This window comes from Salmo trutta, chromosome 5, assembly GCF_901001165.1.
Source record: "Salmo trutta chromosome 5, fSalTru1.1, whole genome shotgun sequence".
In the NCBI taxonomy this organism is placed as follows: Eukaryota; Metazoa; Chordata; class Actinopteri; order Salmoniformes; family Salmonidae; genus Salmo; species Salmo trutta.
The window spans coordinates 62,941,585-62,961,229 of NC_042961.1; the positions used below are offsets into that span (position 1 = coordinate 62,941,585).

Consider the following 19,645-nt stretch of genomic DNA (forward strand, 5'->3'; position numbering starts at 1 on the left):
AAAAGTTGTCCCTGGGAGGACCCCAGATCCCCTCAGGAAGGAGACTGGTATTGAGCAAACTCACAATTGAAATACATTTAACAAAATTATCTTATTTTCCTAAAATGCATTCTGGTCATTACTTTCTTATATGAAACAGGAGGTTAACTTGGCCCCAGACAAATCAGTAATTCACTGTGGATTCACTTAAGTGCTTTTCATTGTCTTATCTCTGCACACACAGGTCTTGAAGGCGAGTTTGTCCATTTTATTCAGTCCCCCCCCCTCTCAAAATGAACATTATATTACAACAATCAGTTACTCAAGACAACTTTAAATATGATTAAAAAAAACAATGAAAACAAACCAAAAAAATATTTCAGTAACATGGATTACAGATACGACTTTATATGAATTATTTTAGTGAACCAAAAAACAGCCTGTTCTGTTTCTACTCCCTTGTCCTTATGGAAATTGTCTTTAGTTTGGAGTTAGCAAAAGCACAAACAGATCTGGGATCAGGCTAACAAAATATTTCATAAACTGTTTAACATTGTTATCGTCAATATTTGGTCCTTTGGGCTAGCTCACAGTGGCTGTCTGAAGTGGCACCCTATACAGTGCATAGGGAATACGCTGCCAATTCTGACATTCCAATCTCTGACCCAATACACAAAGTATCAGTCTCAAATGATGCCCTATTCCCCTACGCAGTGCGCCCTATTCCCCTACGCAGTGCGCCCTATTCCCCTACGCAGTGCGCCCTATTCCCCTACGCAGTGCGCCCTATTCCCCTACGCAGTGCGCCCTATTCCCCTACGCAGGTGTGTTAGCCTGTAGCGTCCGTGCTGAAGAACACCGGAGGTAGTGATGACCAAGCCTTCAGGGAGGTTTCTTTCATTACAGACTTCAGCCTGTGATCTGTGAACAGAGTGAGGGAGGGATGGATGGAAAGATGGATGACTGGTCTCTGTTCCCATCAGGAGGAGGGATGGATGGAAAGATGGATGACTGGTCTCTGTTCCCATCCCCCTCTACCATGGAGTTGTTGTTACCACAAGGAGGGTGAGAGACAGGCCTCTCCCCTCTACTAGTCTCTGTTCCCATCCCCCTCTACCATGGAGTTGTTGGTACCACAAGGAGGGTGAGAGACAGGCCTCTCCCCTCTACTAGTCTGTTCCCATCCCCCTCTACCATGGAGTTGTTGGTACCACAAGGAGGGTGAGAGACAGGCCTCTCCCCTCTACTAGTCTCTGTTCCCATCCCCCTCTACCATGGAGTTGTTGGTACCACAAGGAGGGTGAGAGACAGGCCTCTCCCCTCTACTGGTCTCTGTTCCCATCCCCCTCTACCATGGAGTATCTCTCACAGGGGTTAATGTTACACCATGCAGAGGGCAGAGAGACGGGACAGGAGAAGGCACAGGGAACGGTTTCCATGACGTTACGCTCCAGGAAGTTAAACACGGGGTTCCACCAGGTCCTTGACAGGTAGTTGTTAGATGCCCCGCGTAGAGCCTGAACACAAAATGTAAAGATTGGTTTAGAAAATAATAATAAACAAAGAAGAAGTATACAGATTGAGAGGTTTTTCTTTTCAAAAAAGACACTCGTGTAATAATCCATTGGATTTCTAGAGACAGACATGAATCAAAGCTCAGAGTTAATCAGTGTGAACTAAAGAGAACATCTCGAATCAGTTGAGGCTGTAGTGTGACGTAACTATCCAGACACACAACAACCATCATGTCAATACTACGTGTATGTATGTATATATATCCTACGTGTGTATATATCCTACGTGTGTGTATATATCCTACGTGTGTGTGTGTGTGTATTTATCCTACGTGTGTGTGTGTGTGTGTGTGTGTGTGTATATATATAAATAAATATCCTACATGTGTGTATGTATATCCTACCTGTGTGTGTGTGTATATTCTACCTGTGTGTGTGTATATTCTACCTGTGTGTGTGTGTGTGTGTGTGTGTGTGTGTGTGTGTGTGTGTGTGTGTGTGTGTGTGTGTATATATATAAATAAATATCCTACATGTGTGTATGTATATCCTACCTGTGTGTGTGTGTGTGTATATTCTACCTGTGTGTGTGTGTGTGTGTGTGTGTATATCCTACCTGTGTGTGTGTGTGTGTGTATCCTACCTGTGTGTTGGCCATGGTGTGATACCACCAGAAGAGGCGTGATGTAATAAAGTAGGCGAAGACAACATCAATGCTGTAATGCTCATGACCAATCAGGATACAGACCACGCCCACAGCACTTAGCAACCAGCACAACCACACGTACCACCACATCTTCTTGGGGGAGTCTGAGGAGGTAAACAAATAAACATATAGTTACAACAACCTCACGTGTCAATTGTTTTCGCCCCTATTTTCCAGATTTAGTCAAAAAAATATCCCATTTCCCAATTCGAAATACATTTATCAGAGCCTCACAGGACTGGTAAATATACTACATTACCAAAAGTATGTGGACACCTGCTATTATCTAACATTAGGTAGAAACACTACATGACCAAAAGTATGTGGACACCTGCTATTATCTAACATTAGGTAGAAACACTACATGACCAAAAGTATGTGGACACCTGCTATTATCTAACATTAGGTAGAAACACTACATGACCAGAAGTATGTGGACACCTGCTATTATCTAACATTATGTAGAAACACTACATGACCAAAAGTATGTGGACACCTGCTCATTGAACATCTCATTCCAAAATCATGGACATTAATATGGAGTTAGTCCCCCTTTGTTGCTATAACAGCCTCCACTATTCTGGGAAGGCTTTCCACTAGATGTTGGAACATTGCTGAGGGGACTTGTTTCCATTCAGCCACAAGAGCGTTAGTGAGGTCGGGCACTGATGTTGGGTGATTAGGCCTGGCTGACAGTCGGCCTTCCAATTCATCCCAAAGGTGTTCGATGGGCTTGAGGTCAGGGCTCTGCAGGCAAGTCAAGTTCTTCCACACCAATCTCGACAAACAATTTCTGTATGGCTCTCACTTTGTGCCCAGGGGCATTGTCATGCTGAAACAGGAAAGGGCCTTCCCCAAACTGTTGCCACAAAGTTGGAAGCACAGAATCATCTAGAACGGTCCCAGGTTAGAGAGGCTACGGCCCCCCCGACCCGGTCCCAGGTTAGAGAGGCCACGGTCCCCCGACCCGGTCCCATGTTAGAGAGGCCACGGTCCCCCGACCCGGTCCCATGTTAGAGAGGCTACAGTCCCCCGACCCGGTCCCAGGTTAGAGAGGCTACAGTCCCCCGACCCGGTCCCAGGTTAGAGAGGCTACAGTCCCCCGACCCGGTCCCAGGTTAGAGAGGCTACAGTCCCCCGACCCGGTCCCAGGTTAGAGAGGCCACAGTCCCCCGACCCGGTCCCAGGTTAGAGAGGCCACAGTCCCCCGACCCGGTCCCAGGTTAGAGAGGCCACAGTCCCCCGACCCGGTCCCAGGTTAGAGAGGCCACAGTCCCCCGACCCGGTCCCAGGTTGAGAGGCCACAGTCCCCCGACCCGGTCCCAGGTTAGAGAGGCCACAGTCCCCCGACCCGGTCCCAGGTTAGAGAGGCCACAGTCCCCCGACCCGGTCCCATGTTAGAGAGGCCACAGTCCCCCAACCCGGTCCCATGTTAGAGAGGCCACAGTCCCCCGACCCGGTCCCAGGTTAGAGAGGCCACAGTCCCCCGACCCGGTCCCAGGTTAGAGAGGCTACAGTCCCCCGACCCGGTCCCATGTTAGAGAGGCTACAGTCCCCCGACCCGGTCCCATGTTAGAGAGGCCACAGTCCCCCGACCCGGTCCCAGGTTAGAGAGGCCACAGTCCCCCGACCCGGTCCCAGGTTAGAGAGGCCACAGTCCCCCGACCCGGTCCCAGGTTAGAGAGGCTACAGTCCCCCGACCCGGTCCCATGTTAGAGGCTACAGTCCCCCGACCCGGTCCCAGGTTAGAGAGGCCACAGTCCCCCGACCCGGTCCCAGGTTAGAGAGGCCACAGTCCCCCGACCCGGTCCCAGGTTAGAGAGGCTACAGTCCCCCGACCCGGTCCCAGGTTAGAGGCCACGGTCCCCCGACCCGGTCCCAGGTTAGAGGCCACAGTCCCCCACTAGAGGGGTGACCTCCTTTCTGTAACACTTCTCTATTTCCTTAATAAAATAAGAATCTCAGTATTTCCACTGAATAAACAGGTGTGAGTGTGTGTGTGTGTGTGTGTGTGTGTGTGTGTGTACACGTACACTCTTGGATAAACAGGTATGCCAATGTGAGGGTTACAGAGCGTGTGTGTGTGTGTGTGTGTGTGTGTGTGTGTGTGTGTCTGTGTATATACACGTACACTCTTGGATAAACAGGTATGCCAGTGTGAGGGTTACAGTGTGTCCACTGTAGAGGAAGTCTCCACACATGAGATGCCCCCCGGTGATTGACAGGCCTCCTCCACTAATCAGACCCAGAATACGCCACACCATCCCTTCAGAGTCACCATAAAGCTAGAAGGGCGGGAAGAGAGGTTTAGTTAACAATGGACTGATCCTGGATTATTAAACATACTGCAATGGACTGATCCTGGATTATTAACATACTGCAATGGACTGATCCTGGATTATTAACATACTGCAATGGACTGATCCTGGATGAATTAACATACTGCAATGGACTGATCCTGGACTATTAAACATACTGCAATGGACTGATCCTGGATTATTAACATACTGCAATAGCCTGATCCTGGACTATTAACATACTGCAATGGACTGATCCTGGATTAATTAACATACTGCAATGGACGGATCCTGGATTATTAAACATACTGCAATGGACTGATCCTGGATTATTAACATACTGCAATGGACTGATCCTGGACTATTCTATGCATAATTTCTGCTGATGCTATGTATTGGCCTATAGAGCCCCACAGTGGAGGTGTCATAATACCCATAAAACCTAGCGGTCAAACAGGGAAATGGTTCCAATCCGTTTTTCCACCATTGATTTTTCCCCCATAGGGGATTTTAGAAACACTTCAAATAAGGGCTGTGTTTCATGTAGGCTGAACCCTGACGTGGCGTTTTGATAACCATGCAAATCTCTCTAGGACAAGGTGACTATTTCCCTGTTTGACCGCTAGGCTTTATGGGTATCATGACTCATCATGTGGTATTCAATGAGAGGCTTTGAAGCCACCGGTCGGCCAAATTGGCCCTACCTAGTAGGAGCAGTCTTCCATAGGAATGAATGGAATTCTACAGGATTTCAGTTAAAACTTTCAAGGACAACATTAAAATGTATTTTATTATTATTTGTTGTTGTGGGAACAGTAACATTAGTGCTTTCTAAAATGAAAGGAAAAAGTTTTTATATATTAAAAATATGTTTATCTCACAATCTAATTTAGAAGCATTAAGGTGTCTGGAATGGAACATGTGACTAAAACAAAATGTAGACATATACACACTAAACAAAAATATAAACCCAACATGTAACGTGTTGGTCCCATGTTTCAAGAGAAATAAAAGATCCCAGAAATGTTCCATACGCACAAAAAAAAAATATATATATATTTCTCTCCAATTTTGTGCACAATTTTGTTTACATCCCCGTTAGTGAGCATTTCTCCTTTGTCAAGGTAATCCATCCACCTGACAGGTGTGGCATATCAAGAAGCTGATTAAACAGCATGACCATTACACAGGTGCACCTTGTGCTGGGGACAATAACAGGCCACTCTAAAATGTGTAGATTTGTCACACAGCCCAATGCCACAGATGTCTGAGGTTTGAGGGAGGTTGCAATTGGAATGCTGACTGCAGGAATGTCCACCAGAGTTGTTGCCAAATAAATTCTCTACCATAAGCCGCTTCCAACGTCGTTTTAGAGAATTTCGCAGAACGTCCAACCGGCCTCACAACCGCAGACCACATGTATGGTGTCGTGTGGGCGAGCAGTTTGCTGACGTCAGCGTTGTGAACAGAGCGCCCCATGGTGTCGGTGGGGTTATGGTATGGGGCAGGCATAAGCTACAGACAATGAACACAGTTGCATTTTATCGATGGTAATTTGAATGCACAGAGATACCGTTTGGAGATCCTGAGGCCCATTGTCGTGCCATTCATCCACCTCCATCACCTCATGTTTCAGCATGATAATGCACGGCCCCATGTCGCAAGGATCTGGACACAATTCCTGGAGCTGAAAATGTCCCAGTTCTTCCATGGCCTGCATACTCACCAGACATGTCACCCATTGAGCATGTTTGGGATGCTCTGGATCGATGTGTACAACAGCGTGTTCCAGTTCCCACCAATATCCAGCAACTTCACACAGCCATTGAAGAGGAGTGGGACAACATTCCACAGGACACAATCAACAGCCTGATAACCTCTATGTGAAGGAGATGTGTTGCGCTGCATGAGCCAAATGTTGGTCACACCAGATACTGACTGGTTTCTGATCCACGCCCCTACCTTTTTATTTTGGTATCTGTGACCAACAGATTTATATCTGTATTCCCAGTCATGTAAAATCCATAGATAAGGATCTAATGAATTCTATTTAAATTGACTGATTTCCTTGTATGAACTGTAACTCAATCTTTGAAACTATTGCATGTTGACTTTATATTTTTTTGGTTCAGTATAAATGCATTTCTGTAGATTCCAAAATATATTTTACAAAATGCTGTGGAGTGCCAAGATGCAGGCCCCTACATCAGTCATCTAGTCTTTATATGAATCATTGTGTACCTTGGGAGCGCAGGTGAAGTGTTTGCCAGGCACAGGCAGCGTGGTGATATACATGGTGACACAACGGTACATGTACAACGTTCCAATCATGAAGAAACACCTTCGACCAATGATGGACCTGGAGGGGGAAGTTACCACAATTAGAACAGCACAGTCTAAACCAATGATGGACCTGGAGGGGGAAGTTACCACAATTAGAACAGCACAGTCTAAACCAATAGTCTAAAAAAAAAACATAACAATGTATACAGACATAATATAACATTTAAAAAATGTCTCTATTCCTTTGAAACTTTTGTGAGTGTAATGTTTACAGTCTATTGTAAAATTTTTTTAACTTAACTTGCTTTATCAAATGTAAACATGTGTTTGCCGTACCAATAAAGTTCTTTGAATTGAAAGAAAGATAAGGATTTGAGAGAGAGAACGATAGAGAATGATGTACTTGTGTTTGAGGAAGAGCCACTGTATGAACCAAAGTCCCACCAACACCATCCCGTTGACTTCGGTTACCGTAAACGCCCACGGTACACGGTCCACATAGTCAAAGAACTTATCCGGTAACGGCGGACTGACCGATTTATCCGGTACCCGTTCGTGTACGACGGTGATGATGACGGTGGTCAGAATGAGGTTGAATAGCGCATACACGAACGCCACCCCCGTTTTCCACCATTCGCGCGGCAACCGGTTGCTACGGCCTTCCGGTACCGAAATCTTGATGTAGTCGCTATGTTTCCGGAGACCGTTGCTAAGCGACCGAATTAGCCGGCTGGATTTGCTGCTAGCTCCGCTAGTCCGTCGGTCGTCCTGGTTAAGCTTGGAATTAGGGATGTGGTCCGTTATCGTTGATGAGGAAGGGTTGCCGCGAGGGTTGCCGTTGGGGACGATGTGAGGAGGTGGCGGCGGCTGGGACTCCATTGTCACAGAGACCTCTAGGTGGTAGTGGCCTCTAGTTGGTTTCTCCTCCTCTTCGTGCATCAGTTCTGGGGTGAATATTTTTGAGACACTCAACCAGCCAATCAGCAGGCTCCAAACACGTCCTTTAACCAATCAGTAGTCTCCAACAAACAAAAAAAGTATAATCCAGAAACTTCCAGCAAGGTGTAACCTCCGACCTCCGATAATGTTTGGTGGGTTAGAGGTACCTGATCAATGTGATCGATAATCCTATCAGTTCTAGTCTGGTCAAATAAATCAGCTCTGAGGGTATCAACAAATGTCAAGAGAGCTTTGGAAAACACCTGGAAAACACCTGGAAAACACAAGAACACAGACATCAGAAACTGTCCAGGAGACTAGAACCCGTTTCTACCTGATCAAATACAAAAGGAAGTGAAATGTACAAAAGAGGAAGGAAGGGGTGAAAACCTGTTCCAATAGCTAGCTCAGGAGGCTGGTGGTAATGGCTGGAGCGGAGTCACTGGAATGGTATCAAATACATCAAACACGTGGTTTCCATGGTTTGATAACATTCCATTCCATTCATTCCGTTCCAGACGGTATTATGAGCTGTCCTCTCCTCAGTAGCATCCACAGACAGACAGGCTGTGCTCTCAGAGCTCTCAGGGGCAGTTTCCCGGACACGTTTATAAGCCTAGTTCTAGATTTGAAAGGCATTCTTAATGTCCCCTATTTAAAATGGTTTTTAGTCCAGGACTGGACTTTGATCTGTGTCTGGGGAAAACCAGCCCTCAGTGGTCAGAGAGGACAGGCTGGTAACATGGTGTGTTCTCTTCTATCTGAACTCTCTGTACAGTCACACTCAGTCAACACAGGTGGGAAATGTTCCGTTCCTACTTGTAGGAATGTTGGTTTTGACTCAAGAGTAACCAGAGAGAGAAAGAACCACACCTTAAAACCTCTCACACACATTCCTCACTCTTTAAACCACAGGTGATTTCACACACACACACACACACACACACCTCGGTGTGCTTTATTAGTGTGGTTGAAGCAGAACAATGAGGAGTTCAGACTGCTCCAACAACTGGCAGGATCGAGGGAGGGAGGGAGGAGAGAGGGGGAGGGGAGAGGGAGGGAGGGGAGAGAGAGGGGGAGGGGAGAGGGAGGGAGGGAGGGAGGGAGGAGAGAGGGGGAGGGGAGAGGGAGGGAGGGGAGAGAGGGGCAGAAGGGCTATTCAGAGAATGTGAATCACAATGCAATCATCTAAAACAATGACATTACCTAGGTAACTAAACAACACTGTTACGTAACACACACACAGTTGGAGAAAAGTATATTGAGTGAGTGAGTGAGTGAGTGAGTGAGTGAGTGAGTGAGTGAGTGAGTGTACTCAAAATGCTACAAATAATTTTTCTCCAGATCATATCTGGCCTGCATGTTAATGTGTGACTGAACCCCCTCTAATCCACCCCCTGTCTTCTCCCATTTTACTCTAATATAAACCATCTTTCTCCCATTTCACTCTAATATAAACCATCTTTCTCCCATTTTACTCTAATATAAACCGTCTTTCTCCCATTTTACTCTAATATAAACCGTCTTTCTCCCATTTCACTCTAATATAAACCGTCTTTCTCCCATTTCACTCTAATATAAACCGTCTTTCTCCCATTTCACTCTAATATAAACCGTCTTTCTCCCATTTCACTCTAATATAAACCGTCTTTCTCCCATTTTACTCTAATATAAACCGTCTTTCTCCCATTTTACTCTAATATAAACCGTCTTTCTCCCATTTCACTCTAATATAAACCATCTTTCTCCCATTTTACTCTAATATAAACCATCTTTCTCCCATTTTACTCTAATATAAACCATCTTCTCCCATTTTACTCTAATATAAACCGTCTTTCTCCCATTTTACTCTAATATAAACCGTCTTTCTCCCATTTTACTCTAATATAAACCATCTTTCTCCCATTTTACTCTAATATAAACCGTCTTTCTCCCATTTTACTCTAATATAAACCATCTTCCTCCCATTTTACTCTAATATAAACCATCTTCCTCCCATTTTACTCTAATATAAACCGTCTTTCTCCCATTTTACTCTAATATAAACCATCTTTCTCCCATTTTACTCTAATATAAACCGTCTTTCTCCCATTTTACTCTAATATAAACCATCTTTCTCCCATTTTACTCTAATATAAACCGTCTTTCTCCCATTTTACTCTAATATAAACCATCTCCCATTTTACTCTAATATAAACCATCTCCCATTTTACTCTAATATAAACCATCTTTCTCCCATTTTACTCTAATATAAACCATCTCCCATTTTACTCTAATATAAACCATCTCCCATTTTACTCTAATATAAACCATCTCCCATTTCACTCTAATATAAACCATCTCCCATTTTACTCTAATATAAACCATCTTTCTCCCATTTTACTCTAATATAAACCATCTTCTCCCATTTTACTCTAATATAAACCATCTCCCATTTTACTCTAATATAAACCATCTTTCTCCCATTTTACTCTAATATAAACCATCTTTCTCCCATTTTACTCTAATATAGGGTTGCAAAGGGTTGGAAACTTTCCAGTAAATTCATCAACAACAAAAAAAAAGTTAGTTTATAACAGTGAACTTTTTTTTTGTGGGATACACATAAGGCAATTCTATTTCTTGTGGCATATTTTGATTAAACTATCCCCAATTCAATGGAATTGCAACCCTCTACATGTGCAGTATACTCTTCCATCACATGTACAGCTGATATATGAAGCATGAATCAGTTCAATTAGACATTGAACATGGACCCTGTATGAATCCTGGATCTACAGCTGTCAAGACAGGTTTTAGTACAGAGATCTCAGAAAACGCAGTGTGACTACGTAACGTTTTGTGTGTCTTTATGTTACGGGGTGAAAACTGGTTTTTTCATGGGCAACGCAAATCCTAAATAATAAAAATGAACAATAGAACACTTCTAACTGAAAGTCACCCGTCATTAACATGGTTCTTCAATAGTTATACATAATACTTGTTTGGATGCGCATTTGGTGTCGAGCGTGTTTAAATTACAGTGATATTTTCACACATCATCTGACCCAGGAAGGATATTTTTTTTTTAAACTACAGTCAAGTGTGGAACAGCTGTTGTGATTGGGCATGAGATGCAACAACCGCCCAAGTGAAGAAGTGGAGAAACAAAAACAAGGTGTTGGCGAGGAATGTCCAGAATATTTTGGCGTCTCTTTCGTTATACAGGTGAAGACAGTAGTGTCTGGATCCATGTTGGATCTAATATCCCTTGTGATATTGACCATCTGTTGTTATCTGCTTGATTTACAGCATCAAGGTACATTTTTTACATTTTTAGTCATTTAGCAGACGCTCTTACCCAGAGCGACTTACAGTAGTGAATGCATACATTTCATACTTTTTTTTCTCTCTGTACTGGTCCCCCGTGGGAATCAAACCCACAACCCTGGCGTTGCAAACACCATGCTCTACCAACTGAGCTACAGGGGACCACGTATTTTCATATGGATTGGACACCAAGTCTACTGTCCAGAGAGACAATTGCAGCAACACCAAAGGCACTTCCTATTCATTATTCTGGATATTATCATAGCTGTGGAAAGTAAGAGTGCTGCAACACCCCCTGAAAAATCTGGAGAAAAAAATAATAATGTTTTGAAAATTATTTTTTTTTTCCTTCACAAAAGTAGTGCATCTAATGACAACATCTAATGCTGGCTTCAACTTGGCTTTCCATACAAATCCTATCATTAAAAAAAAGAAACCTGCTTTTGTGGTCACTTTGTGGTGAGAAAAACAGCGATGGTGAGATTAATGCTACCAATATTTATGGATTTATTATGTGTTCCTGTGTTGGCCACAAAGGCTCCAGAAACATTACCAAGGATCCAATCTATACAGTCAGGCAATGTCCACATTATTCCCTCATAGTTTAGAATGTAAGAACAACTAAAATGTCAACTAGAATGTCAACTAGAATGTCAACTAGAATGTCAACTAGAATATCAATTAGAATGTCAATTAGAATGTCAACTAGAATGTCAACTAGAATGTCAATTAGAATGTCAATTAGAATGTCAACTAGAATATCAATTAGAATGTCAACTAGAATGTCAACTAGAATATCAATTAGAATGTCAATTAGAATGTCAAGGCCTAAAGAAGTATTCTTAACATGATAATGGCCTACTTTTTATTTGACACTTTTTGCATGTTTTTTGGGGGAAGGGGTCTATTAGGCCCTATACACAACACATACACACACGTATAATTTATATAAGTGTATAACATTGAGGTCCTTATATTACCATTAAGTGCTTGAAAAAGTACTTGAATTTGACTTGTCAATGCCTGTATGAACCCTGCTTATTAAAGGACGTATTGTACTAGATCTGTGTTGTAAAGGTGAAGTTATGGGACAATTTGTATATATTTTCACTTTTGGTAAACATGTAGAACTGCATAAAAAAAAAGTTTTGTTTTGTTTCAAACCATTTAAAAAATAATAATAATAATAATAATAATGTTGATCCCAATGTCACACATTGGCTCAAGTATTAATAGAAAGATCCATCTATACTAATACAATCTGACACGGTTGCTCGAGGCCTGTGGAGGTCCGTTGCCGAGTTCAAAACACCTGGACACTCGGGAAAAATACAAAGTCAAATCATGACGTCAGTGATCTTCAGGTCGGAAGTCTAGAAAGAGGCCCGAGTTGGAATTCGGAGTTGGATAACCATTCAAATCGATTTTCCCCCCCAATCGGAGCCCCTTTTTCTCCCCCCTCTGAGTTCCCAGTTGTTTTGAACGCTCGGAAAACGGAGATTACCGAGTTCCGGGTTGTATTGAACGCGGCATCATTCACAAGCCACAGTGAAAGCGGTAGGACAGGACAGGAGAGGGGTGTAAAATCATTACGGAAACCGGTTACAGTTTAATTAAGAACCAAAACAAAGCAAAACCAGACTTTCTATTGGACACATTCAGCTAGGTCCCTCCCCGTGGCGTAATGGAATACTACTCACAGTAAACTACCCTTCCCTTTCTCACCACCACAACATGAGGGTGTATATAACAAATATCATCTTTTTCACCGGGCGATAATAACATGAAGGATTTACGTTGGTGAAATAGAAATTAGGAGTCCTCTGTGTTTAAGTACTGGAAATAGTTAGGTCTTTAATATCTGAATATTCGACCACAAAGCCAGTCAGAAGCAATTCACCTGTTGAAAGGTGAGCTATGGCTACCGACAACACCTTCTCTAAACTCTTAAAACTTTACACCTGCGCTCTTAGGGAAATGAAACTAACAAACGTTCTCAAATTAGGCTAATTAAACAATGTATCCCCACCAACAACAAAAAAACCCAGCTTACCTCTCTGTTCAGTAACGTCAAAGTTGGAAAGAAATGTGTGATCTTTTTAGTGTTGCTTCTCTACCTTGGGTGTAAATCACAACTCCCCTCCTGCCAGACAAGACACGCCCCTTCTGCAAAACACGCCCCTATAGCTGCCTATTACACTTCAGCAATTATCAGAACAGTTTGGGTAACAGTGGATGTACATTTCTATATATATTTTTTTTTTAAATATATAATAGCGCAATTTCATATAAAAAGGTGTCGATTATATTTAAAGGTCTTTAAAAAAAAATAAAAAATCTTCAGACAGAAAACAGGTTCTCCCTGCCCAAATAAGGCACACCAAGGCCACTCCCCCCCCGGTAGTGAGTCACTTCTCGCTAAACGATCCGCGCGTTCCAGAACGGTTGTTAAAGCTCGAGCTCAAATGACTCACCGTCCCCAGCCGTCATCACGAGGGACTGTCTTGTCCATGACTCCGCAGGGGCATAACACAAGTAATTCAGAGCAGCTGTTTAGTTAACGTTTCACCTCCGCTCTCTAATTTACTTTTAAGATGAGGCTACCCCGTGACTGACTGGACAACACCACGAGTCCAAAAGGAACGCTATTCCCTATATATAGTGCACTAATTCTGACCGGAGTCCTTTGGCACCCTATTCCCTATATTGTTTAACATTTTAGTCATTTAGCAGACACTCTTATCCAGAGCAACTTACAGTAGTGAATGCATACATTTCATTTCATGCATATTCCCCCCATGGGAATCGAACCCACGACCCTGGCGTTGCACACACCATGCTCTACCAACTGAGCCAGCTATATAGTGCACTAATTCTGACCAGAGCCCTATGGCACCCTATTCCCTATATAGTGCACTAATTCTGACCAGAGCCCTTTGGCACCCTATTCCCTATATAGTACACTAATTCTGACCGGAGCCCTTTGGCACCCTATTCCCTATATAGTGCACTAATTCTGACCAGAGCCCTTTGGCACCCTATTCCCTATATAGTACACTAATTCTGACCGGAGCCCTTTGGCACCCTATTCCCTATATAGTGCACTAATTCTGACCGGAGCCCTTTGGCACCCTCTTCCCTATATAGTGCACTAATTCTGACCGGAGCCCTTTGGCACCCTATTCCCTATATAGTGCACTAATTCTGACCGGAGCCCTTTGGCACCCTATTCCCTATATAGTGCACTAATTCTGACCAGAGCCCTATGGCACCCTATTCCCTATATAGTGCACTAATTCTGACCAGAGCCCTTTGGCACCCTATTCCCTATATAGTACACTAATTCTGACCAGAGCCCTATGTAGGGTGCCATTTGGTAACAACAACGCTGTGTGACACATCCTGACCGACTCCCAGATCATAATAAAGAGGAGGAGTCAGCTGTTGTTCTTATTGGTGGCTGAAACTGAAAGTAGCCTCGACTGGACTCCAGTGTTGGCTGTTTGATGTCTTTCTACATGTTTAGTCATTTAGCAGACGCTCTTATCCAGAGCGACTTACAGTAGTGACGTGATGTTTTGATAACCATGTAAACGTTTTCATAACCATGTCGAATCTTGGGAGTAAATAGAGCCGAATATATTGATAAAAGTCACCCTGTCCAAAGATATTTACATGGTTATGAAAACGTCACGTCAGGGTAAACCTACACAAAACTCAGCCCTTATTTTAACTGTTTAAAAAAATTCCCTATGGAAAAAATGAATGGAGGAGTAAGGCTTGGAACCATTTCCCTGTTTGACCTTTAGGGGGCTCTGTACAGTGAAGAGGGAGGACATGAGTTTTGAGGCACTGTGCTATTTCCACCGCAAGAGGGCGCCATTGGTCAAAGAAAAATATATTTGGAGTGTTGGAACAGACTGTGCCATGCAATTACACATGGAACCTAAGTGTTCACTCCCTCCCTCCCTCCCTCACCCTCTAAATTTTACATTCTAGTAATTTAGCAAATGCTCTTATCCAGAGCGACTTAAAGGAGTAATTAAGGTTAAGTGCCTTGCTCAAGGGCACACCAACAGATTTTTCACATAGTTGGCTAGTTGGGAATCAAACCAGTGAAATTTCAGTTACTGGCACCGACATTCTTAACCGCTAGGCTACCTGCTGCCCCTCTATACCCCCCCCCTTTCTCATGCACACTGATGTTCACTGAGTGATAAGGAGTGACTAAACAGTATATCTTTAGAGAATGATAGTGTCTCCGGCCCAAATGTTTCCCTATTCCCTATATAGTGCACTCTGGTCAAAAGTAGTACACTATAGGGAAATGGGAGTCATTTGGGACGAAGAACGAGTTCTAGAGAGGCCAAGGGAGTATTGGAGACGTGTCCTATTTAAACTAGTATGGTTCATAACACCATACCTGTCTGTTAGCTACTGTTGACAGATTCCCCTCCAGGTCCAGACTATAACACCATACCTGTCTGTTAGCTACTAACTGTTGACAGATTCCCCTCCAGGTCCAGACTATAACGCCATACCTGTCTGTTAGCTACTAACTGTTGACAGATTCCCCTCCAGGTCCAGACTATAACACCATACCTGTCTGTTAGATACTGTTGACAGATTCCCCTCCAGGTCCAGACTATAACACCATACCTGTCTGTTAGCTACTGTTGACAGATTCCCCTCCAGGTCCAGACTATAACGCCATACCTGTCTGTTAGCTACTAAATGTTGACAGATTCCCCTCCAGGGCTAGACTATAACGCCATACCTGTCTGTTAGCTACATTAGCCATGGTGGGGGGCAGAGCTGGGGTCACTTAGAAATGTCCTTGTTTCGGAAAGAAAAGCACATTTTTGTTGTCCATTAAAATAACATCAAATTGATCAGAAATACAGTGTAGACATTTTTTATGTTGTAAATGATTATTGTAGCTGGAAAATGACCAGAAACAAAGCACTTTCTTCTGAAACTCGTCAGTCTATTCTTGTTCTGAGAAATGAAGGCTATTCCATGCGAGAAATTGCCAAGAAACTGAAGATCTCGTACAACGCTGTGTACTATTCCCTTCACAGAACAGCGCAAACTGGCTCTAACCAGAATAGAAAGAGGAGTGGGAGGCCCCAGTGCACAACTGAGCAAGAGGACAAGTACATTAGAGTGTCTAGTTTGAGAAACAGACGACTCACAAGTCCTCAACTGGCAGCTTCCTTAAATAGTACCCGCAAACCACCAGGCTCAATGTCAGCAGTGAAGAGGCGACTCAGGGATGGTAGTGTATATTTTCAATGACTTCTTATTTAATAAGCTCAAAAGGAGAAACTATGTCAACAACAAAAAATCTTCAATTCAAATTGACCCCAACCCTGATGGAGAGAGATAGAGATGAACTACTTGAACCGTATTAACAGGTTTAATATCACCTATAGGCCTGTTGACCTTTCCCACCGGCGCACAAACATCAATTTAACATCTATTCCACATTGGTTCAACGTAATTTGATTGAAATTAGGTGGAAACACTGTTGATTCAACCAAGTGTGCGCCCCAGTGAGTTGTTCTTTTCTTGAAGACACGGATGTCTTAGTTTCTGGTCTCAAGAACAGCTGCATTCTTATTTTAGTCCCCCGTCTCTCCATACCTTCCCCCTACAGATGTAAGATCTTAATTTGAGCCAGTTAGCTACAGCAGGAAAATAATCCTTGCAGCAACAGGAAATGTGAATTATCATGTGAATATGGCTATAATTAAAGGTGCGCTATGCAGTAATCCCTTCGTCATTTCCTGGTTGCCATAACTTTATTAATTCACCTAATTTCAGTTTATGTGACAAAACAAGCAGTTATTGTGTAGACAATCAAATCACATGAAATCAAATTGTATTTGTCACATGCGCCGAATACAACAGGTGTAGACCTTACCATGACTATGCTTACTTACAAGCCCTTAACCAACAATGTACAATCTAAACTGCTGTGACATATATTTTCCATAACCAAAAATATTGTACTGTATTTTCAGCTGTTTAAAGTTGGTGCACAAAACCTAAAGTAAAAAAATTCAAAAACTGAACTTGAGCACAGAAGCGTAGAAATAGTGCACATAGAACCGTCTTCTTATACTTGCTTTGAATGAGAATGACAGATCTATAACTCACATTTCTATGTGAATTTGGTCGGGGTCGCCCCCCCCCCAAAAAAAGTTACATAACGCAGCTTTAATGGACATGTTTTGTAGGGGTTGATACATTTTTCGTTAGGACCAAATCATATCTGACATTTTAAAGTGGAAATTACAAACTTTACGAGGCTTTTTTTTTTTTTACAAGTTTGTATTTCCTGATAGGAACATTCTCAGCAACAAAATAGTGATGAAATTATGATCCTACATCTGTAGATTTCCCCCTCCTCTCCCTGAACCCGACCCTGCCACGGGTGGTATGCGGCCAAGGCTGCATGGCCCAGTGCACTACAGGCTCATGTCATGGCACGCAGGGAAAGACGCGGAGGAGCGTTTCGGTCGCAGACTGGAGCGAACTTGATCCGTGAGCGCACCTGCTGTTGTGCTTAGTTGAAGAATGTCAGCTATGTGGGAGAGAGAAGGAGAGAGAGAGGCAGAGACAGAGACAGAGGAAGAGAGGAAGAAATTGATTGGGGGATAGAGAGAGGAGTGTTAACCCCAGATGTCAGTCGGTCAGTTGGCCAGTTTTGTCCAACGCCTCTGCAACTTCTCTCTCTACCATGGCGGAAAAGCATAATCCACCCCACCACAGACACAGGTAACTACTTTTATACCTGTCTTCTCTCTCTGTCAACCTAGCATTGAGCCTGGATCTGTAGGCCCTTCTCTTCTTCTCTCTCTGTCAACCTAGCATTGAGCCTGGATCTGTAGGACCTTCTCTTCTTCTCTCTCTGTCAACCTAGCATTGAGCTTGGAGCTGTAGGACCTTCTCTACTTCTCTCTCTGTCAACCTAGCATTGAGCCTGGATCTGTTGGCCTATGAGTTTTGATAGCTTACAATGACAAAACTGTAGCATATAGTGTCTGAAGGTCTATACAGTGTCTATATAGTGTCTGTAGAACTATAAAGTGCCAATATAGAGACTATATAGTGTCTACAGGTCTATATAGTGTCAATATAGAGCAGTGGTTCTTAACCTGGGTTCGATCGAACCCCAGGGGTTCGGTGAGTCAGTCTCAGGGGTTCGGCGGAGGTCAAGACACACACCCGACTCATATGATTCGTGATGACACGCCCCGCTTGGCCATCATTGGCTGCAGGTGATCACGCAACATCGCTTGGCCTATCTGTGCTGCAGGGAATTTGGCGCGCTCAGTAGTCGAATTGTGACTGTCGTGATGGTACGTCGTGTGATTTCTTTCTTAATATTTTAATCCCTTCATACTAACTATGTCGAGCAAAAAAAGAAAGTGGTCGGACGAATATGTACAATATGGATTCACATGTATAACGGAACGTGATGAGAGTCAGCGTCCTAACTGCATGATTTGCAATGCCAAGTTGAGCAATTCTAGTCTAGCACCGGCAAAACTAAGAGAACACTTCCTTAAGCTGCATGGAGATGGACAATACAAGAACACAACGCTCGCTGAATTCAAGGTGAAGAGAGACATTTTTCCAATTAAGAAGGGTTCGGTGAATGCGCATATGAAACTGGTGGGGGTCAGTACCTCCAACAAGGTTAAGAACCACTGATATAGAGTCTATATAGTGTCTATATAGTGTCTATATAGAGTCTACAGGTCTATATAGTGTCTATATAGTGTCAATATAGAGTCTATATAGTGTCTATATAGTGTCTATATAGAGTCTACAGGTCTATATAGTGTCTATATAGTGTCTATAGGTCAATATAGTGTCTATATAGTGTCTGTAGGTCTATATAGTGTCTATATAGTGTCTATATAGTGTCTGTAGGCATATATAGTGTCTATATAGTGTATATACAGTGTCTATATAGTGTATATATAGTGTCTATATAGTGTCTATAGGTCTATCTAGTGTCTATATGGTGTCTGTATAGTGTCTCTAGGTCTATATGGTGTCTATATAGTGTTTATATAGTGTCTATATGGTGTCTGTAGGTCTATATAGTGACTATAGGTCTATATAGTATATATATAGTGTGTATATAGTGTCTATAGGTCTATATAGTATATATATAGTGTGTATATAGTGTCTATAGGTCTATATAGTATATATATAGTGTGTATATAGTGTCTATAAGTCTATATAGTATATATATAGTGTGTATATAGTGTCTATAGGTCTATATAGTGTCTATAGGTCTATATAGTGTCTATATAGTGTCTGTAGGTCTATATAGTGTCTATAGGTCTATATGGTGTCTGTAGGTCTATATAGTGTCTATAGGTCTATATAGTGTCTATAGGTCTATATAGTGACTATAGGTCTATATAGTGTATATATAGTGTCTATATAGTGTCTATATAGTGTTTATATAGTGTCTACAGGTCTATATAGTGACTATAGGTCTATATGTGTATACATTGTGTCTATATAGTGTCAATAGGCCTATATAGTGTCTATAAAGTGTCTATATAGTGTCTATATAGTGTCTACAGGTCTAT

General features: G+C 42.8%; 2 protein-coding genes across 5 annotated transcripts in view; one reads left to right on the forward strand and one right to left on the reverse strand.

Moving 5' to 3' along the window:
* Nucleotides 1–226: 226 nt before the first annotated feature.
* Nucleotides 227–13,178, reverse strand: sgms2b (sphingomyelin synthase 2b). 2 transcript variants are annotated; one of them, XM_029754673.1, is made up of 6 exons: nucleotides 13,081–13,178; nucleotides 7,183–7,992; nucleotides 6,738–6,855; nucleotides 4,331–4,484; nucleotides 2,137–2,303; nucleotides 227–1,496 (listed from the first exon to the last, which is right to left on the reverse strand). In XM_029754673.1, exons 2-6 carry the CDS (start codon nucleotides 7,716–7,718, stop codon nucleotides 1,302–1,304), a joined length of 1,170 nt encoding a protein of 389 aa, XP_029610533.1. In that variant the 5' UTR covers nucleotides 7,719–7,992; nucleotides 13,081–13,178; the 3' UTR covers nucleotides 227–1,301. The 2 variants fall into 2 exon arrangements, with proteins under 2 accessions (XP_029610533.1, XP_029610534.1); XM_029754674.1 differs by having other exon boundaries at nucleotides 7,183–8,003; nucleotides 13,081–13,158.
* A 4,455-nt stretch (nucleotides 13,179–17,633) lies between these two features.
* aimp1b (aminoacyl tRNA synthetase complex interacting multifunctional protein 1b) overlaps nucleotides 17,634–19,645 on the forward strand; it is a 41,653-nt gene continuing 39,641 nt past the window's right edge. Inside the window, exon 1 of one of the 3 annotated variants that reach the window (XR_003878471.1) lies at nucleotides 17,634–17,810. Coding sequence is in view for 2 of the 3 variants with exons in the window: in XM_029754675.1 (XP_029610535.1) it covers nucleotides 17,773–17,810 (38 nt within the window). In the remaining variant the exon portion in view is untranslated. The remainder of the gene's footprint in view (nucleotides 17,811–19,645) is intronic. The other 2 variants (XM_029754675.1, XM_029754676.1) reach the window with 2 other exon arrangements.